Raw genomic sequence first — 21,919 nt, 5'->3', positions numbered from 1 at the left:
AGCCAGTGATGCTGGGGTGTGTAGAAAGGTTTACTGGGCCGGGAGGGGTGCGAGGGGGTGATTATCATGTTGGAGAGCACCTTGACCTGTTCCTCTGCGGGCAAAAACCCATGAACTCCAGACCCTCTGCAGTGGCCCCCTCCTCTCACATGCCCCCACCGCCTCTCCTCAGCCGCTCTGAGTTATTATCATAATTTCCTCCCGAGGTGACTCGGGGCCTCAGGCCGGCATGAGTGGCCCCGTGTTTTACAGAATGTGTTGTGTTTTATTGCCTTTAAGTCAGTGGCAGGGCCAGCCATGAGGGCCCGCAATGATAAGAAAAGCAGTCATGTGAAAAATGAAAGGGGCCACATGTCCGGCAAAGAGAAGAGCGAGGGCCAAACAATAAAATACATGACAAATGTGGGTCCTGACTGTATTTCATGTTCCACATCTACACACACACTCACAAATACTGCTGCTTTCACACCCACCTTAGATGAGGCTTAGCAGAAGCTCACAGAAGCAGAAGCAAGAAAAATAATTATTCTAATGAGTGCAGTCTATGTCTAAAAGTCCGGTGTTTCTCGCTAAATTATTTTGTACTTTCAGTGCACACCAATCGCTGCCCCCTGCTGCCTCCTTCACTCCCTCGCAGACCTGTGACAACATGACACGGAGAAGAAGCCCAGGGGCATTCGGAGGTGCCGTCAGCCTGTTCGTTTGTGTCCAGGCCCACCTGGGATGAACTAAAAAAGAGATGGAACCTCAGAAAAAGAAAAAGCTGTCAGAAAGTTTCTTCACCATGCCCCCAAACAGCAGGGTTTGTTTTTTTGTTTTGTTTTTTAAGCATACTTCACACTTTGTTCCTTGTATTAAGTATATACCTCATCAGCAGCACATGTTTATGGCACTTTCACACAGAATGACATAAAAAGTAAACAACACACACCCACAGCACTGGTCATTCCAACATGGTTGAAAAGGTCAACTGAATTATATTAAATAATTGGTAAATAATGTCATATAATTATTTTGTAAGCAATTAAAAAATTTTTTCTGGTGTCATACTGAGATTATTCCCCCTCAGCTCAAACAGAAAATTATAGGCAATCACATCAATAATCATCAAAGATCAGTAATCAATAATTGGGAGTTTGTATGTCAAATACAATAGAAAACATAAATTGCATACATTGGCTTTAATACACAGTATAACATCATTACAGTTACACCTTCACCAATAAAGCTGGCTCTTCTGATAGAGTTTACAGTAGCATTGCAACATTGTACATAGTCATTTAAAAAGCTTAAACATGGTGGTAACTAAAGGACACCTGTGCCCCCCCCCCCCCCCCCCCCCCCCCCCCCCTCCCCGGGCAGGAGGCGTGGGTGCAGGGAGAGCCCAGGGAGAGCCAGGCCAAAGCGAATGCTTACAACATCGCGTGACTTCCACACTTGGTCACATCTGTCCTCACCATTCACTCCAGTTGGAGGGGGGGGGGCAATCTCAGACAACGGCTATCTCCACATCTCCACATTTTCTTAACGCTTTAATTACATGCCCATATATTGCCTCTGGGCCTTATGGAAGACAGATATTGAGACCAGATAACATGGAGAAACTTCTGTCAGCAGCCCTGCATATTAGAAACGCACCAGATTATGATCTCCTGACTGACAATTAAGTATTACTGTATCAAAATACATAGTCAGATCCAGATTTGTTTTTTTCAAGCCAGAGAAATTTTATTAAAAATGCATTACTTCCCCTTATTTGCTTTGCCGACCATAGGAATGAGAAGTACTTTCCATGAAAAGACCCAATGAAAACACAGATGAGGAAAAACAGGGCCTGAGAATGAAGCACTCTCAGCTAGCCTGGACACGAGTCAGTGGTTTTATTTGTTTACTAAAGCCTAAATGCCTAAATCGAGGGTGAAGTCCCTTTAGCAATAAATAAATAAAAAAGGAAATGTGTCTGATTCACATAATAAAATTCTGTACATCCCTTAGTATGAGCTACAGGGAAAAGGCAAAACAATTATGAATTTCAAAAGTATTAAAATTTGTGGTAACTATATAATTACTATTTAGTTGTAACCAACCTCACAAGTCCTGTCTGAGTGTCACAGTGCGTCAGTGCTACCAGTAACTTCTAAGGGACTTCCAGCCCAGTATGCTGTAATCAACCCAGTGATCTTTCCTCCAATGATGTATGCTCTGCAAGGCGGTAAAGTCTCACTGATCTCATCTGGCGGATTTTCAAGGAAGCAGAAACGCAGAATAATGAAAGGGCTTGCCGCTAACAGCCCACAGATCCAGAGCGAACATTCAACACTGACATCACTGGCATTGTTCTTCTCACTGAAACTTTTGCTTTAGGAACCCCTCATCCTATATGCCATTGTGTTTTATCATTAAGCCTACTTTAGGAAAACAAATACCTCAGCTAATTTTTATTTAAATATGTTGCATCAGTTGTAAACATAAAGGCTATATTTTCAAATAAATGCTTAACTGATGCATCATTTTAATTCAATCGTTTGAGCGAAGCCCATCGCTGTGATTTGCAGTACAGAGCCTCTGAACAACAGACAGCAGTGGCAGAGGGGCACAGACACAGTTTTCAAGAAACACAGTGAGAGAGGTGACTTTCAAGAGCTGGACACAGGATCATACCAAGCATGGCTCCCTCTCCCTCCATTTCTCTCCCTCCCTGTCTCCTAATCCTCCGGCAGACGGGCCGGTGCTGGGGCCAGTTGTCTGGGGCGGGTCAGTTACCCGCTATCACAGGGCTTTAATCTGAGCAGCCCGCCTGCACGCCGCTCCCCTAAACGCACAGGCGGCCCGGTGCCAGCAGAGGAGTGGCAGGCCTGGCCATCCCTGAGAGAGACAGCTAGAGGTTGTCTGTACATGGATGGGCACTTCACAGCTCGGCAGGGGACGGAGGAAGGGGCATCGCGGCAGCTGCTCAGGGCATATGGGCAGAATTCATTAAAGGTGGCCAAATAAGCCAACGTGGAGAGAAAGAGTGAAACAGAGTTGGAGAGAGAGTGGGCAGAGGGCTGAAAAACAAAAGCAGAATGTGTTGGCCTGTTTGGGGTTTTTTGTTTTGCTTTTTTTTTTCACCTGATAGAAAAATGGAGATGGAGTTAGAGAGGCTTCACAATTAAACCCAGTTACAATCTGAGCTTTCTATTAAAAACTCATAAAGCACACCTTGACGTCCTAGGCAAATGATGCTATTAAGCATGTACTACACCATGACTAAAACCAGGCTGAGCACAAAAGGAAAACCTGAACCAATTAAACACAACCTCTCCAGGAAAGTCAGAACTTGGCAGAATGATACATTCTGAAACACAGGTTCATCTGATTTGGACATTAGACACCAGCTCCACCAAAATCATTCCTCATTTAGACTTAAAAATATACTGATTGCATTAAATTATAATAATTTAAACTCTGTTAAACATAACTTTAATGCCACATTGGAATATAAAACAGACGTCCATTTTTTTGTTCAATTTTGTCACAACTTTCATTTGAGATTTAGGACATAGCTGCTGCTGAACAGTTATTTCATTGATGTGTAAAAAATGTAACTAATGTATAAAAATGAGTACTTCAGTTTAAAGTTTAAGAAAACTACCACCAACTCTATACATATTATTTACTGACTTCATTTTTATAACTCTCTCAGAATCAATCGTGGTGCAAATTAAAAACAAAAAAGTTAAATAGCAACTAATCACTTAACCTTTCATAATTAGTGTGGTTTTCAGACAGATTACAAACATTTCATTATGTTAATCCTGTCAATAGGATCCTAGCTCAATGTTTGAGATAATTGTGTAGAAAAAGGAAGCCTTAGCCAAGAGCACAGAGATAGAGTCAATGGTGCAGTCAATAATGATAAGGTTGTGTTGCTCTGATGTATAAAGTTCATTTTAAACCAATCAACTGGATTTCATCTTACCTGCTCATTAACCTTGGATTTGATCTCACAAATTCTTTCCAGACAGTAGGAATGACATGAAAGGTCTTGTCATGACTGAATAAGTTTAGATCAAAAGGCTTTAGGGGTTTTATGTTTCATGTTTTTTTTAAGTTTAATGAAACATATGCATCAAAGTATTAAAGTTATAAGGCCTGCCACATCTAGGACAATTCATCAAATATAATATTCAATATGAACAATAATATATCACATACAAATATAAAGGAGTAACTCAGGTAAACATCCAATCGGGTACAAAAAGAAACCCACTAGAGAGTAGCACATGGCCAATGTGGCTCAGCATTGGCCTTTCACTGGAAGTCATCTATCCTCTAGCCACAGGAATGGGAGAATGGTCCTCTCTCTCTCCTTGCTCCCATTCCGTCTGGAGCTCGGAGGACACCTCCGTAAATAGATGGTCCCAGTCCCACACAACATCCTCCTGCACACAGAAGAGGGGTACAGAGAAATGGAGACAGGGGGGGATAGAGAGAGAGAGAGAGAGAAAGAACGAGAGGGAGGGAGATAAAAATGAATACAATAAGAATAAGATAAAGAGCCAGGGCAAGGTCGAGAAAACGAGAAAGACTAGAGAACAGGAGCAAAATGAAGGGATGAATGAGGCAATCGTAAAACAAGACACAAAATAGAGGCAGAGGAAGCGAGGGAGATGGGGAGTTGCAGTCAGTGCTCCATAAATCTCCTGCCCCAGAGGGACACAGAAGTGGCCCCCTCAGTTGGTCTACAAGCAGCTGGTCAGCCATGGAGACACAGCAATGCAGCCACCACCTGAAGCCTCACTCACCTCTCTCACCTCCTGCTCTGGTGCTAAAACCTTAGTGAGGAGCTTCAGGTCAATCTCGCCATCCTGCATATAAACACAGGCTATGCATTACCCAAACAGTTCACTTGCACTTAGATCTCATGTCTCTACACACTGAGAAGTACATCTGGGTCCCAGGCTGCGTGCGTCATGAGCAATGTTCAGTCAAAATGCTGTGTTCTCATTAACTATGAAATGTTAAGGCTGTACCAGCTAGCTTTGCTACATGGAAACAAAGAAATAGTCTACTAAAATATAAGCACATATTCATAACATGAACTTTCTTAACTGCACCAACACATTGTCAGCATTAACAAGTAATCATGAAGTGATGAGATGAGATTGGGTCTGGTTGTCTCACCAAAGTCTGAAATGCAGAGTACTTCATAAGGTCATTGTCCAGGTCTCTGTAAGTCATCACTCTGTTCACCTGGATACTGAAAGAATGTGATTTACATACAATGAATGGTAATATTTCCATAGTATTCGGTTAAACCATCCATGACACACTAGGCTTAATGAATTGCAAACAACAAAAAACAACACTGACAGACAACTGGCTTAGACATTTTTGAACATTTCAGCACTGCTAATCAAACCAGCATAAATAACAGTGCATCTGGGATTACGAACAAAACCTGACTGCAATATAATGTCCACATTATGCTACAAATTGCATATTGATGAATAGCCCAAAAAGTATGTCCAAAAAAACAAACATGCCATGAACAATGACTTGATTATGAACCACTAGGACACACAGAAACAAACGCCAAGTAGAAGTCAGTCTCTAAATTGAAAGCCAGCTGCTTATCTGTGATTTGTGAATTAAAATGAGGGGGAGTCTGTAAAAGTAGCCAGGGCCTAGCAGTGCATGCCAGTCCTGCTTAAGCCCCATTACATGCTACATTGCCCCCGCGATGAGTTCAGCGTGGATATTATCATCCACACGGCACACAGAGAAAAGCCAAAGGGGATACCCTAGGCCACCATGATGGGGCCCCCATGATATGGGGTTCTAACTGCTACAGTTAATCATCAGATCATCTGTTATCATTAGCAACATGCTAACCATACCAAGAAAAACTGTCATATATAGCCAAAGCTCATTCCTAGATGAGGCGCTTGTGAGTATTTGAATCACTACAGTTTTATAGAGTATGTGAAAGCTGTACTCATTCCAAACACTTGCTGTGTTAGGCTATTCTTGCTTGGATGTAGATTAAATGTGAATGTGTGGAAAAAACAACACACAAGCACACCTTCACTTAAAGTCAGGAACAGAGTGTGCACTCTTTAACTCCAGCGATCTCTCCATTCACTTAATCAACTTAGAACTAGAAACTCTGACATTTGAATGTCACATTACAGTGTTCTGTCTCACTAGATTTACTGGAGAGATTACTAGGTTACTGCAGAGATTATATCCTGGACCAAGACCAGCAATCATCAAAGGAGCTTCAAGTTTGAAGTTCGGACCCAATAAACATGTCTTAAATAAAAAGGAGAGTTTTAAACCTGACACAAGTAAAAGATCATTAATGGGCTCAAAACCAAAATAAAAATAAAAATATGTTGAGTGTCTTTAACAATATGGGAAATGGTAGCTTCTTTCAACAGGCTTCCAAGCATGGCCAAACACAGTAAAACAGAGGCCTCATGTACCTTGGAGGAGCTGCCACTTGCATAGTGAGGTCCTCTTCCTGTACTTCATCCAGATCTGGGATCACTGGGATGTCTAAGAACAACACAGAAACCAACAGTACCATCCTATGCACAGACAAGCTCTACTTTCATTTAGTCCGAGACATGGATAAATGAGCTGGATGTAACAATGTTACATTCGTCCCATCACTAAGAGTAAATAAAAGAAGAGCAGTTGGCACAGATCAGAGATCAGGAGGGAAAGAAGGGAAGAGGGAGGGCTGAAGAACTAAAAGCATCTTTTTAACTGTCCACAGACACTCTACAAACTTTTCTAAAAAATCCTGAAGCCCTGGAAACAAGCAGGGCCATATGCTGCCTGCTACTGCTGGGTGTTACTGAAAGCTGCAACATCTCTCACATCCCTTGAATCATAAGGCTTCACAGATGCTGTCTGTCTCCTCTGTTAATTTTGGTTTATGTTGTGTGTGAGTTGGCATTTGATTCCCACCCTCCCTCTTCTGCTCCTTCTCTCCCTCAGAGTCTTCATCTCTCTTATGCTATCTCTTGTTCTCTCTGTCTCTTTCTCTCTCCCTCTCCAATATCCTCTTCCGCATTGCCCCCTGTCACAGTGACCAGGCGGCCATGAATATTCAGTGAGCAAGGCGGCATCTCTTCCTGCTGTGAGGCAGGGCTTTGGCCAGGGGCTCCCCGGAAAGTGCACCCCCAACCCCAACCCCCTTACCCCCTATGCATCCCCCACCCCCACCCACCCCACCTTACCTCCCACTACCCAAGCATTTGGGCCTTGTCAGCGGTGGCTACCCTAAGGACCCTTCGGGCTGCAGTGGCGACCTCCATGTCCATTCGGGTTGGGCCGAGCTCCAGGCGCACCGGGCTGCCTGCACGCCCATCTGTGTGGGGTCGGAAGTCACGGCGCGCCCTGGCAGGAGCCGTGGTGCCAGGAGCTGCCTGCCCGCCGCTCAGAACAGTGGGAACCCACTTTAATTGGCAAAACTCAACAGGACAGAGCATGGCGTCGCTCCCAAAGAAGGACGGAGCGAACTTTCACAGCCCTCCCCTCTGTTTTTGGATGGACTTTTGTTGGAGGGAGCAAGTGTGTGTTTGTTGAGGAGTGGGGCATGTCGAGTCAGTCCCACATACAACAGCAACCAAGTACGGTTAAGATATGAACTGAACATGTTTTAAGACACAAACATATAATGCCCACTGTGGAGTCATTCAAATAAAACCTTTTTTTAAACATAAAACGGAGGCCTTATTCAAAACATGTTTCATAATGTAAAGAACGGCAGTTGTCAGTTATAAACAAAAAATGTAAAGTCATTTATTACTCTGATCACTGTAGTAATAATTCATATTGATAAGTGAAGTAATCTTATATTTCTAAACAATTTCAAACAACCATGATTCACTGTAGGGACTTCTTCCATAATCAGGCATGGGCCACAACAACATTCCTGTTAAATTCCATCACCCCATCACCATTAACAAGCCCTCTTATCCCTCCATTGATAACTTCTTGCTTTTCTTTTCTTTTTAATTAAACCTAATTAAAAATGCCAGCCTCGTTTAGTCACTGACAAGATTCATCTGCGTTTCTGATATCCAAATAAATGCAGGCACGCGCCGAGCGCTGCTTCATATTCATGAGGTCCTGGGTGACACTTTGTCCTCTCATTTCCAAAGCAGTGCGTTCAGCAGAATCCGTCCCCCCCGGACCCCCAATCAAATTTAATGGTCTTAGCGCAATGACATCAAAAAGCCTGTACGTCCAGCTCTTCGCAAATAGATTCCAGCCCTGTTTTTTTCCTTCCCCCCAACGCTCCCGCTCGTCTCAGTGAATAATGCACTATCAACACTATTCTGTGAGAGTTCAATGTGAAACAAAGAGGGCTAAGCTTTGTGTATGCAGACGCCATGGTTAAGTGGCACGCGCAAAACAACGTTTTTAAATGAGGTTCCAATGCAGCCTATTATGAGAGGTCAAGGGGGAGAAGAATGGGTCACTGAATACAATCTAATATGATGACTCCATCAAAGGACAAGGCCTCACTTAGCTGCAGCATCACAACACGGAAAATGTGTTTATTTATCACCAAGGCTGAGAAATTTCTTTAGGCTCCCCAAGGTTTTTGCTAGAATCTTTTTTTTTTCCCCATTTGCGGAATTTAGCAGAATCTTTTTTTTTTTTTTCCCTAACATGCCAGCTCAATAACCACAACCACACCACCTGGACAAGCATGTGATCATTGTGTCCCTCCAAAGCTCAGTAGCTGGCAGTACGCAGAAGCCAGCCGTTGGACTTCACTCTCCACAAAATAACCATCGCCTGGCCTTTATTTACTGGATCAACCACAAACTACCCACGACTGGTGTATCTAACCATTCTATAGTATTAAAACAGTGAGTAGGGATAGAGGACTGGGGTTATTAGGCTTGTTGAACTGTTTTAAAATCAACCTATAACAATAACCAGAAGTCAAAGCTCATGACAATGCAAGGTATGAAATGATAAGACACTGATATGATTATACTGTCTGTTAGAAGCACTGACCATGCAATTATGAAAAGCTTTACTGTTGCAATATCTGCAGGCACATTCTAGTCATGCTAACCGAATATTTCAGTGTGCCGTTTCAGATCAGAGCTGGGATCCTGCAGGTGAGGCCCACGTTCAAATGATCACATCTGGGTTTAGGATTTTCCCAGTTTCTGAAAAGTAGTTCTAAAAAACATTACAATAAGAACACTGTTAATAAGAAAAAGTATGCATATGCACTGTATATAAAGATATATGGCATATGGGTTTGTAGAATACTGTAAATGCTTTAGCAATTCTTTAGCTTTAAAATGTGCTTTTTATCTAATGAATAGCTAATAAAAAAACATGCATCTTTTTTCTTGGTAACATAAATCCTTTACAGAGTAAGTATTGCCAGTTCATCAGTATGCTGAGCTGTAACAAGTAATTTCAGTGCAGTCTTGCTCATTAAAACTTTAAAAAACTGAATGCATCCAAGTTTACGGTAATTACCCAAATCCTGGACCTGTGATGTTTTGGGTCTTTACACTCACTGACTGTGCCTTTGGCACTGGCTCCCTTGTCTCCAGCACTTTCACATCCACATAACCAGTGGCTCTGCTCTCCAACCCAGCCCTGTACTTTGGCAATTTCAATCCTTATTTCCCCTGCTGCCTGGCAGAAAAAAATGGAACAATTATTCCAGGCTTTGCTTTGCTGAAAGTCCTGCCCTCACTTGTGTGGCGCTGCTCATGGCTCTGGGGTATTGGGCAGCTTGGGTCCCAGCAGGCAACCCCTCCAGGGTACACGGGAGCCTGGGTCCCAGCGGACAGCCCTTCTGGGGTGTACAGGAGCCTAGATCCCAGAGGACAGCCCCTCCAGGTGGGAACTAGCGTGCTTGAAAGCAGGTGAGAGAGCTGGCATGTCAAGGCACAGCCAAGTTATGTGTGGGTCCATAAGCATGGAGAATACCTGTTCTCCAACTTCCCCAAGAGATATGGATATAACCTCACCGGTCACATTATAACTAACATTATAAAATAGTCCTGACAGAGGAAATGCATGCAAGCATCAAAATATAACAGTTTTTTTAATGTGCTGTGTGTGTCACTGAGGATGTAACTACCAGACCCGACTGGCTAACCACATGGGCCTGTCATGTAGACCCAAGATAGATGCTGAACATGACATTCACAGGTCAGCTACAGCTGATTAACATATACAGCATAATCTTTGTGTAGTGCATGTTTCTGCTCTGGCAATCAATCTGGCCACCACCCAGCGGTCTTAGTTGTCAGTAACAGAGTATCATCACCAACCCGTAAGTAATTGTCAGAGAGGAGGCTCCTTCACTGTTGTCACTGAGCGAGTGAGCACATGTAGCTGCAGGAGATACTCACCACTCTCATCATCAGAGCCCTCAGGGGTCTGGGGCCTCAACCGCTGGCTGCACACAAACAACCGTGTACATATCAGTGGAAGCTGAGTTCTTTAAAAGCAGCATAGCGAACAGATAAAATAAAGGCACGCTCTTTTTCGGCTGTTGTGACTGTGGCATGCATTGTTCAGAGGGGCAGGTATTCAAAAAACAGCCATCTTGGCCCCCAACCTCAGCTAAAGTGATGAGAACTCCACCACAATGTCTTTTAATCAAGCTAAGTGATTGTTCTTGGAACGCCAGGATTAGCTGCAACCAAGGACAATTCCAGAAAATAGTAATTTTCTTCCTTATAGCAGCGAGAATAAACAAATATTGCTAATGTTTTCATTAATATTTCATTTGATGTAATCAGCCTTCTGGAATAATACTAATAATAATAAAATAAGGTTAAAAATAAAGGGAAAGGCATGGAACTCACTCCTCAACCTCCTCAGCACCTTGTCTTCTTCCAGACCTTTGGAGGACAAAACAGTGAAAAGGTTATAATAATCAAACATAACTAACTTTCAATAAACCCATTTACTGTTGTTTTTTTTTAAATAATCAATGCAGTTGTGGCTGTTTATTTCCCCATCTGTATTTTGAAGTAAACTATGCAATAGTTATTTTCACTCTTCTATAAAGTAACAACTCAATTCATTATAATTATAAAGGTTATTTTAACTTTATATTAATAAAGCATTAGTAAATGAATTACAAAAAAGTACATATTTAATACATGAAAGATCTGTAAAAGAATGAAGATGAATCAGCAGAGGAGGGCTTGTATTTGCCCTCTACTATCCAAAACTAGTTAGTGACCACAACTAAATGGCTAGTCAGGATATTACTTGTTGATTAGGCATACAGAACAAATCATTGCTGTTCTGATTAGTTGTGCACTATATGAAGCCAAAGGGTTTTTAATCATTTAGTGCCCCCTACTGGTAAATGAATTAAGGACCTTTTATTTCAAATCCAGACTTCTAAAGTCTAAAGGCTGCTAAAACTAAAGGGGGATTTGAGGGGAATGACCAAACTTTTAAACTAAAAAAACAAGCAGATAACCCTAGAGTAGTATCATTTATTATGAGAATTATGAGAGCATTCGTATTTCTTTAGCTATAATGATGAGACTTAATGTGAGAGTAAATGTTACAGGACAGTGGCTACATGCTAGTTAAAGCCTGTCTGTGTAGCCCTGCGTGGTACTGTAAGGTAAAGCAGCTGCATGTGTAGGACTGCATGGTACTGTAAGGTAAGGAAGCGGCTGCTAACAGTCCCTGCCCTTCGTGTGTGTGTCCTGTCCTGCCCAAGTCGCACTGAAGACACATTATGTGCCCCTTGATTAAGACTCATGTAAGGTAAAGTGATAGACATGGTCAAACTGTCTGGAAAAAGTTGTTAGGGATAAAATATATTGTGACAACCTGGCTTCAAAGGTTCATCAATAAACTGACAGATCAGTTAGTGTCAATTAGGAGTGATGGATCGGCAAATCCTGGGATTTCTGCTGTGGGATTAGTGTGAGCAGGGCACCGGTGATTGAGCATGAGGGGTGACATTGAGCGGAAAAAAAAGTCCTTGCCTACTCTGGAGGGGACCATTAGTTACTTTGTTTCAGAGAGGAGGATCAATGCATCATGAACCCCTTTAACACCTCATATAGAGTCTCTCTCTCTCTCTCTCTCTCTCTCTCTCTAAATCAGGATAGGTTAGACAGCCACACAGAATTGACACCTGACCTTTTCTTACAGATTCTTGCTATTACTTCAATTAGTGGCTCAGAAAACCATGCAAAATTGCTTTCTTCGCATCAGTGTGCCAGTGTATGCACCTCCAGCTCTGGTGGAGATAGCCACTGATGCAGTAGAGTGCAGAATCAACTGGAACAAAAGACACATTTGCCACAATCACATCTGGGGAATGCTAGTTATACACCACAGCATCCCAAAATCTGAGCAGCAATCTTACAGCCACAGAGTTCAATAAGTCAAACAGAGACACATGGAAGACTTGTTTTTATCTATCTGTGAACATTAGTAATGCACAGCTAATCTGATGCAATAATTGGTATTTCCCTCACTGTGAATTTCCAGAGAACAGTGCCCTCCTGTGGCTAATATGGGTCCCTGCTTTTCTCTGAGATTCTCATCATAACAAGATTTTGACAGCAGCAAACTAAATTACTTCATATTTTAACCAGAATTAATAAACATCAATTCTGTGGATAGATCCTGGTCATTAAAGGCTAAGAACCATTTAATGGACATCCCTGAAGATTTCACATTATCTCACCTATTGTATGTGCTAATTAAAATGAAAATAACATGTTTTTATCTTTAAAAATTACGAATTCAAGTAAATTAACGGAAAAACCCGAAGTCGCTCCGGAAAGTTGCCGGGTGACATCACTGGTAGACAACAGTGAACAACGCAAACAAACACAATTATGACTGACTTGGAGTGCTCCGATTCCGATCCTAATAGTAAAAAGTATCACTACAAGTAATCTTGTATATTATTATTACTATTGTTATGTATCTAGGTTAGCTAACTAGGTTCTCTCTTACTAATATCCAATTTCGTAGCTAACCTTGCTAGGTTTTAATGCATTTGCTTCAGTGGTCCGTTTTTTGTTTTTGTAGTTAGGTTAATCATGCGTGTCTATCCTTAACATGTATGCATTACTATTACCTTCTTTTCTACATGGATAACTTCAATGAATGTCTATTGCTAACTCCATACATTGAAAAAAACTGAAATAAACTGACAATTTGTTAACCAACGAAATGTGTGGAAAGATGTTGGATCTTTATGGGAAATGTAGAGAAGCTAAAGCTAGCTAAATAACGAACATTAGAAACTTTGCACTGAGCTATTAATGACGGTAGCTAACTAGCTAAACACAGATGTTCCCTCATTTATATTGCTGTAAAAGCGATCTACGTCGAAGTTGCATTCATAAAATACTCTATAAATCTCCGTAATGCAACTACGTGGAGTAGTTTTAGCCTAGTATGGTTTGAGCCGCAAAGCTTAGCAAGTTAGTTAGCTACTAACCTAGCTAGCTAGCAAGGCTAGCTAATGTTAGCTAATTTCAACTAAAATGCGCAAAGTAATTGCACTTACCGTTTACTCGCATACACACAGAGGCTCTTGAACACCTCTCTTTAGTTTCTTTACATGCCCATATTAGAAAAGCAGCAGTCTTAAGATCAAATCGCCAGACTTGAAATGAGCACCTACAGATAACGTAATAAGCGGATGGTCCTTTCCAACGTGCCCTTTTAAAAGTTGACACACTTTGACCGTTTTTTGTTTTGTTTTAGGGTTTTTATATTTTGTACAAAGACAAAATATCTTGAATTATGTACAAAAACAACACACCTTTTTGTCATTTTGAATCACCTACAATTAAAGTTGTTAAGTTGTTGTCCACCATCTACGTCACATGGATGACGCTTATGACAGAGCCAGAAGACCGCGGGCGAGGCAAAACAACAATTTTTTAAGCCGTATTCCTTGATTTTTTTTTTTAATAAATGTTTTCTAACTATTGATAATCACAAGATAAAAACAGCTTTATCTGTATTTATGTGTTTGACACTTTCATGTTAGCTGGTTCTTAGCCTTTAAATATATACAAACATGTTTTACATAAACAACTTTTTTTACTTAACCAAAATTAAATTCATTAGAACCCTATTTCCTACAATGACTTCAGTTTGAAGATTGCTTTAACGGACAGAAAACCCCTCTGTGATAGTTTAAGAGACAGTATGATCTAGCTTAGCTCAATGACTGAAAGTCAATGAGGTCAACCATTATCTTCTCAATACCATTTCTGTAAGTTACTGAAATTATTTACTATTTATTTTAATGATACAGAACATTTAAAGGCAGCACTGAATTCAAACTCATTTGCTGAACCTGAAATTAATGCAGTTGTGTGGGCAATTGTGTCTGTGTGTTTGCATATAAGAGTGTGAGGGTTAGTGTGCCTCCATACTTTTACACTTATTTCACTTGTGAGGACCAAATATAAATTGTGGTTATAGTTAAGGTTCTACTTAGAGTAGTTAGGCTTAAACTGACTGACTAACTGTCTGATTGTCTTTGCATGCGTGCAAGACAGCCAGAGAGAGTGAGAGTGAGTGATCATGCCTGACAAAGTGGTAATATTAGATGCACTTGTGCCTTAATAAAAAAAAAGGTGCTTGGTGGATAAGGACTACTTTTAAATCACCAATAACTGTATACTTATACAAGCTTCAGTTGATGGGAAAAAGTGCACTAAGACTGGACAACCATGAAACAAAAACAGCTTAACTATGTTGTGGAGCATCTCCCTAAGAGGTATGCTTGCTACACAGCATAATATATGCTATATTGCCAAAGGTATTCACTCGTCTGCCTTCGCAAGCATATGAACTTGAGTGACATCCCAATCTTAATCCATAGGGTTTAATATGATGTTGGCCCACGCTTTGCAGCTATAACAGCTTCAGCTCTTCTGGGAAGGCTTTCCACAAGGTTTAGGAGTGTGTTTATGGGAATTTTTGACCATTCTTCCAGAAGCACATTTGTGAGGTTAGACACTGATGTTGGACGAGAAGGCCTGGCTCGTAGTCATCCCAAAGGTGTTCTATTGGGTTGAGGTCAAGACTCTGTGCAGTCCAGTCAAGTTCTTCCACACCTAACTCGCTCATCCATGTCTTTATGGACCTTGCTTTGTGCACTGGTGTGCACCATCCCCAAACTGTTCCCACAAAGTTGGAAGCATGAAATTGTCCAAAATCTCTTGGTATGCTGAAGCATTAACAGTTCCTTTCACTGGAACTAAGGGGCTGAGACCAACTCCTGAAAAACAGCCCCATACCATAATCCCTCCTCCACCAAACTTTATACTTGGCACAATGCAGGCACAAGTACCGTTCTCCTGGCAAACACCAAACCCAGACTCGTCCATTGGATTGCCAGACGCAGAAGCGTGATTCGTCACTCCAGAGAACACGTCTCCACTGCTCTCCAGTGGTGGCGTGCTTTACACCAGTGCATCTGACGCTTTGCATTGCGCTTGGTGATGTAAGACTTGGATGCAGCTGCTCAGCCATGGAAACCCATTATAGGAAGCTCTCTACACACTGTTCTTGAGCTAATTTGAAGGCCACATGAAGTTTAGAGGTCTGTAGCAACTGACTCTGCGGAAAGTTGGCGATCTCTGCACACTATGTGCCTCAGCATCCGCTAACCCCGCTCTGTCATTTTACATGGCCTATCACTTAGTGGCTAAGTTGCTGTCATTCTCAATCACTTCCACTTTGTTACCACTGACATACCACTGACATACCACTGACATACCACTGACAGTTGACTGTGGAATACATAGTAGCGAGGAAATTTCACGACTGGACCTGTTGCACAGGTAGCATCCTATCACGGTACCACGCTGGAATTCACTGAGCTCCTGAGAGTGACCCATGTTTGTAGAAGCAGTCTGCATGCCTAGGTGCTTGGTTTTATACACCTGTGGTCATGGAAGTGATTGGAACACCTGAATTCAATGATTTGGATGGATGAGCAAATAGTTTTAGCAATACAGTGTATTTTGACGTAGGCCATCGGCTGTTTGATATGACGGGTATTATAGAATCAGTGCAGTTGGACTGCTTGAAACTGATTAAATGAACAGATTTTTGCATCTTGCACAGTTGGTCACCTACAACATAGAGAGGTGAGAGGTTTTTGTGAACTCACCTGGCAGAACCAGTCCCGGTGGTCTCCTCAGCCCAGCCTCCCTGTCTGCGAGGTGGCTTAGGAGGGGGTCCCTAGCACAATACAGACAACTAGTGAGGCCTCGTCCATTTGGGCACCTCTGTACTGGCCTAGCACATGATTTTAAATTGTGTCTGATATATATTCTAAAAGTGCTTATTTTTGTAATAGACCATATACATGCACACCATTCAAGATCAGTTCAAGGTCAACCAAGATGTTTCAGGTCGGTGGTTCCTAATACTGCTCCTAGGCACCCCTGTCTATGTTAAATGTGACACCTGCGTGTGTGTGAACAAGAGAGAGAGATCCTGCAGAAGGCACTGCTCCCTTTGACACTTCACTTACTCCTCAGAAGTCAGCACACAGGAATGAAGATATAATTTTTTTTCTCAAATACACCCATATAATTTGAAGCTTCAATCAGGAACATGTAATGATATTTTGCTTATAACAAATCACTGGTATATTTCCATAGGTTTTTAGAGCCTTCATTTCTAAATATGGAAAATAAAGTTATATGCCACATTTCTAAATGTTTAGGTGCTTTTAAAACATTTAAAATCCCATGGCTTTAAGCTGGAAGGCAGACTCAGCTGCTTCCTCAAGTGGATTCAGCACAGGGACTTCAGCTCTGTTCTCCCAACACTCCTGACTGAAGCTTCAAAGACCACATGCTTGTTATTTCTACGACCAACGACAAATACCCACAAGGAACAACAACTATGGGCTACACACCTCTACCGTGCTTTCTGTTAAGTATTTTTGAGTTAATCCTGGGTAATCCTTGGACAACTACTCTTTCAATGAGATTATGTTTGATTACTTAATAAAGATTTCTTGGATGTGTAATTCATGTAAGATTCATGCTTGACGTAAGTGATGTATGATAAATCTGTAGTTTAAAGGAAAGTCTCAACATATCTCCCTCATATGTAATCTCTCTGATATGTAATTGGCAGGTTCATTACTGCCCATTACTAGACTTCATTGTAGACTTTTCCTACAAGCTTCAACCATGCTGTCCTTGTAGAAGTACAGAATAGGGTGAACATTTTGTCCACGCTTTGACCTAATATATTTTCAATACATGAGTCTCTGATATACTTCCATTATAAGACAATCAAGACACCAAATTAGCATTCAAAATGCTGAAAACGAGTAAGCTTCTTCTTAACTGAAGTAAACAGTCCCATTGTGAAATAACTAGTCTACATAAGGCAAGATTCTGATGTAAGATGGTGAGTTCATTACACTGAGGGAAAAAGAACCAGTACCACTGACCCAGCTGGCCCCATAGTTCATCTGCATATCTGTGTATCATGTTTACCCTGTGTCTCTGTAAAGAAAGTAGTTTAATCTACTGATTTTCATAATACCGAAAAAGACTACTATATGTGAATGACTGTTATTAACAAGTTAAATTAGAATATATCAGGAGGTGTTCATTTCAGTTTACTGACATCTTCACAAAATCTAGTTCAAGATGTCCATGTTTTATCTTTCATAACGTGTCTTAAGATTCCATACGATAAGTTAACTTCAACCAAACAAGAGTATAGTACACAACAGTAACAACTTTACATGGTCAAATTACAGTTCTTTATAAGTCATTGCAGGTCAAGGAGCCCATCAGTTAATAATGCAATAATGGAGAACAACCCAATCTAAAAACCTATTATTATGTGCTACAGGGAATTCTACTGTAATTACTTTATTTTGATGTCATTAGGAAGCTTAAAAAACATCATTAGACAATGTAGGTTTTTGATGTTTATTATTTCATAACTGCTTTGTTTGGTATTTAAGCACAGTTACTGATATATAGGAACTGTATAATTATGTTTCCTAAATCTTAATTAGCATCGGGCTGCATGAGTCACCCTCTGTGACAATATATAAATAGTTTTCCACATGTGTGTGTGGGGCTTGCAACAGTGAGAGGCCCTGACAGCTTGGGCAGTGTGCTGACCTTAAGGAAGATGAGAGTGTGGGAACTGCACAGAAGACCTGAACACTGCCTGAGCATAGACCTAAATAACTCTGGGGGAAAAATATAGACTTTTGCTCTCTCATGCTCATTCTTAGATTCTGAAAATAGCCCCGAGCATAGTCAATTGGGTAAATTGGTACATCAGGAAAAAAAATAGAGGAGCGATTTTTGAATGATGGAAGAGTGCATAGAGGGCAACAAATGAGCTTAGCCTACAGCATTTCTCATTACCAAATTGGGTCTGCAAATGACACAGAGCCCTGAAGGAATTTCTTTAGTTTCAACTTGAAAGAACAAGCAATGTCCCATCACAGAGGTCCTTCACCACAGCTATTTGTGAAGCTGGACGTCCACATGTACAGACAGAGGAGGGAAAAGAGAGCAGTAAAAGGCAGTCCATCTGTCCTTGGTGTAGACAAATAGTTTCATTGCATAAGTGGAAAAATGGATTGTGGGAAGAAGTCAGGCTGTATTAATGACAACAGAGTCTGCTTATCAATTTCCCTAGACTTCTCACACACTTTTCCCAGTAAACTCAGATCTGTAGCTATTTACTATTTTCTGCTTGTTCTGTAATACTTCTTTAGCAATCCAGAGTTCTGAACCAGTAGTGTTCACAAAATACTTTTAGGACAACTGGAATCTGCCCTAATACTTTTAGAAGTTAATATGCTTTTAAAGATTTTCTAAAAAGGAGTAGTAGTTTAGGACTCCACTGATCAAATTCCTTCACATATAGCACTACCTACATGATAGATGTCTACAGCATCTGACTCCATCCCTCTTTTGATTTCAACGTTGCAACTGAGCAAAGACTGAGTAACTTCAGGGGCACTCAACCCCTAACCCTACCTATTTACATTTAACACATTTGACAGATGCTCTTATCCAGAGAGACTTTTATTGGTATAGCATAAAGAACTTGCCCAAACAAGGACTGAACCTCAGCCTGCCACAGGGGAGGCAGTGTTGTCACCCACTACATTATATCAGCTGTCACATTTGGCCCCTCGTATTGTGATTATTGTGATTATACATGGTTACCCTGTCTCGTGTATTTCTTTTGCTTCCATGTTTCGTTTATCTCGTTTCATTTATAAGTTTTCTCTGCCTGTTTTGTTATCGCTAGTGTTAGGTAAGTGTTCTGTGTTATTGTTATAGCCTTCTTCCCCTTTTTGTTATTGTGTGTTTTGTTTCCTTTTTGTTTATCATGTATTCTCATACTCTACGCATTGGCTCTATGACCCTGGACTGTTCTTATTATTACGATTCTGAATTTGCCCATAATAAATCTCACTCTTTTCCGCATGTGCATTCGCTTCCTAACCGCTCATCATTATACCAACCTATATCTCTTTCTGTAGCCCGGACACTTACAGAATTATAATTATTACCCTATAATACCAATTAATTAATCTTTAAAAAAGCAGATAAGGGTCCCAAGGAAGTTTAGTCATACATTCCAATTCAATAACCATCTGAAATGTCAAACAACTAAATAAAGCATCCATATTTACACTTAAACGTCAATGTAAGCCTGCTTCATAATGTGGGTGGTATTCTTAGACTGATATGTGAATGTAGGCCTACTATTTTCTATCCCACCAAACTAAGCCATGACTTATTTTCCATGAATGTCAAAAATGCAACCTATTTGATGCAGAACATATTTTTAGAACAGAATGCACTTTAGAACTATCTATAAATTGGACCAGTCACACAGCATGCCAAAAAATATATATTTCATAGAGCTGGGAGGTCAGAGAGGGCGCGAGAATCCTTTTTATTTTTCCATCAGGAAAGTCGGTCTAATTTCGGAAGTTTACAGTTAAAAAAAAAAAAAAAAAAAAAAAAACATTGCTAGAATTCCTAGTGGAGAAAATCTGGCCTATGTACAGCTCTCACCACTTATGGGGCAAACCAAGACCTCCATACTCTAGATGCCAATGTTTGTATGTAAGAATCCTGCAAGATGAAGTTTAAATGCTTGTAGCTTATCGTAACTGAAGCATTTAGAAGAAGAACAGCTGTAATGCTTTTACTGGTCTTCTTTTGCTTTGAGATTAATAATACTGCACTCAGACCGGTTAAAACACTACAATTCCATTATTCTGTCAGTTGCATCTTAATTTTGCCACTTCGACGTTGTACCAGTCACAAAAATCAACTATGATCTTTGCAAACATAACCACAATATGAAAAAGAAAAACTACAGATGTGCATATACAAGCATAATCCTAGAGGAAAACCTAAAACTTAAAACCTAGAATGCAAGAAAATTCATACCAAGTGATTTTGTAGGGTCATTGCTTTGCCCATGAGTCCTTATGGATATTGATAGATGGTATAAAATTATTATGCAATTACACAGCCAAGCACTACAAACAAAACCATGCAAATTTTCTACTGTACCGTATCATCTTCCTCCTTGGTTCAAGCATAAGAATTGAGTCAGATGCATGTGAATGATTAGGCATTGTACTTATCATTGGCACAAAGAATCGGTTTTCAATGACAGCGATTCTGAACTGAGACTCTTAAATTCCATTACCTCGCCAGTTATAGCGGTGACAGTAGTGGACAACTTCCCAGCATGTTGCGAGTCTTCTGTGGACGTCATATCAACTGCTTGGCGAGCCCTTCTGCCGGTTTTTGCAGTCTAATGTAACAAAAATGGGTAAGACAAGTGAGCCAGGTACATTCGTGAAACCAACTTATCACTATTTCAAGCCTACATTAGAATTAGTTCAGTTTTTGCGGAGATCAGTGCGATAATTTTCTGTTGCTAAGGCAACATGACGCTAGAATAATCCGAGATGCGCTATTTAGCTAAGATAGCTATCTTAGGTTAGCTAGCTAACAGCCATACATACGGCTATCTATATAGTTAACTTAGTTAGCTATACAAGTAGCGGTTAGCTAGTCATAACTGAAATGCCTTCAGGTATACAACTCTTATGTTACTAGCTAGATTGCTATTATCAGTTAACTAGCAATCACCACCACACCTAGCTAGGCTACTGTTCACACTGTTCCCAATAACCCTAACCCACAAATTCGCAAAGTCTGTAGGTTAGCTGGCTAACGTTGGCTAGATTTTTGATAGACTAGCTAAAATAAGTAACTAGCAAGGTTAGCTAGCTTGCTAAATAACTTAATGGCGTTACATTGCATTATACAACTAAGTTTAAGCTTGCTTGCTGTTCAAAATATGAACATCGTTTCTTATCGGCACGCACAGCAAATCGTTTGAAGTAAATATAACTTACATTCTTTGGAAATCCACTGTCACCTAGGTGAAACGACTCATCCATTTTTGTAACGGCTTCTGTAGAATCTAGCTGGCTAAATACAACGCTTCCCGTTAAAAGGTTTACTTCCTGGAGATGAGGACGCGTCGAATTGTGTCTCCAAAGTGAAAAATAATGCGAATATTATACTCTACTATGCGTATTAAGTGAATTCTCAATACAGACTATATTAATCATATTATTAATACAAACTATATTAAAAATCATATCCTGTAATCTCTTTTTTTTTCCTACATTTATTTATTTAGATTATTTTAAAACTATGAGAACTATGAGAGCCACAAGCCGTTGGCTGAAAAAACAATAAAACCGAATAAAGGTATGAATTCTTTTATATCCCATTCATATCCCAACAAAAGAAAGAAAATTAAGAAAAGAAACCAGGATGGTTCAGTTCTAACTGCAATAGGTAATGATTGTACA

General features: G+C 40.6%; 1 protein-coding gene across 3 annotated transcripts; it reads right to left on the bottom strand.

Annotated features, from left to right (window-relative positions):
• Positions 1–407: 407 nt before the first annotated feature.
• On the bottom strand, positions 408–21,568 carry LOC113585927 (intraflagellar transport protein 43 homolog A). 3 transcript variants are annotated; one of them, XR_003411559.2, is made up of 11 exons: positions 21,455–21,568; positions 20,737–20,844; positions 20,598–20,612; positions 16,175–16,245; positions 10,854–10,889; positions 10,395–10,441; positions 6,471–6,543; positions 5,167–5,242; positions 4,788–4,850; positions 4,253–4,424; positions 408–728 (listed from the first exon to the last, which is right to left on the bottom strand). XR_003411559.2 is itself a non-coding variant. In XM_027023724.2 (10 exons), exons 1-10 carry the CDS (start codon positions 21,497–21,499, stop codon positions 4,308–4,310), a joined length of 651 nt encoding a protein of 216 aa, XP_026879525.1. In that variant the 5' UTR covers positions 21,500–21,568; the 3' UTR covers positions 4,081–4,307. The 3 variants fall into 3 exon arrangements, 2 of the variants coding, with proteins under 2 accessions (XP_026879525.1, XP_026879526.1); XM_027023724.2 differs by lacking the exon at positions 408–728 and having other exon boundaries at positions 4,081–4,424; XM_027023725.2 differs by lacking the exons at positions 408–728; positions 20,598–20,612 and having other exon boundaries at positions 4,081–4,424; positions 21,455–21,565.
• Between the last annotated feature and the right edge of the window lie 351 nt (positions 21,569–21,919).

Source organism: Electrophorus electricus, chromosome 13 (genome assembly GCF_013358815.1).
Source record: "Electrophorus electricus isolate fEleEle1 chromosome 13, fEleEle1.pri, whole genome shotgun sequence".
Lineage (NCBI taxonomy): Eukaryota > Metazoa > Chordata > Actinopteri > Gymnotiformes > Gymnotidae > Electrophorus > Electrophorus electricus.
The sequence above is the reverse complement of the archived record's forward strand: the minus strand, read 5'-3'. Positions and strand labels throughout refer to the sequence as shown.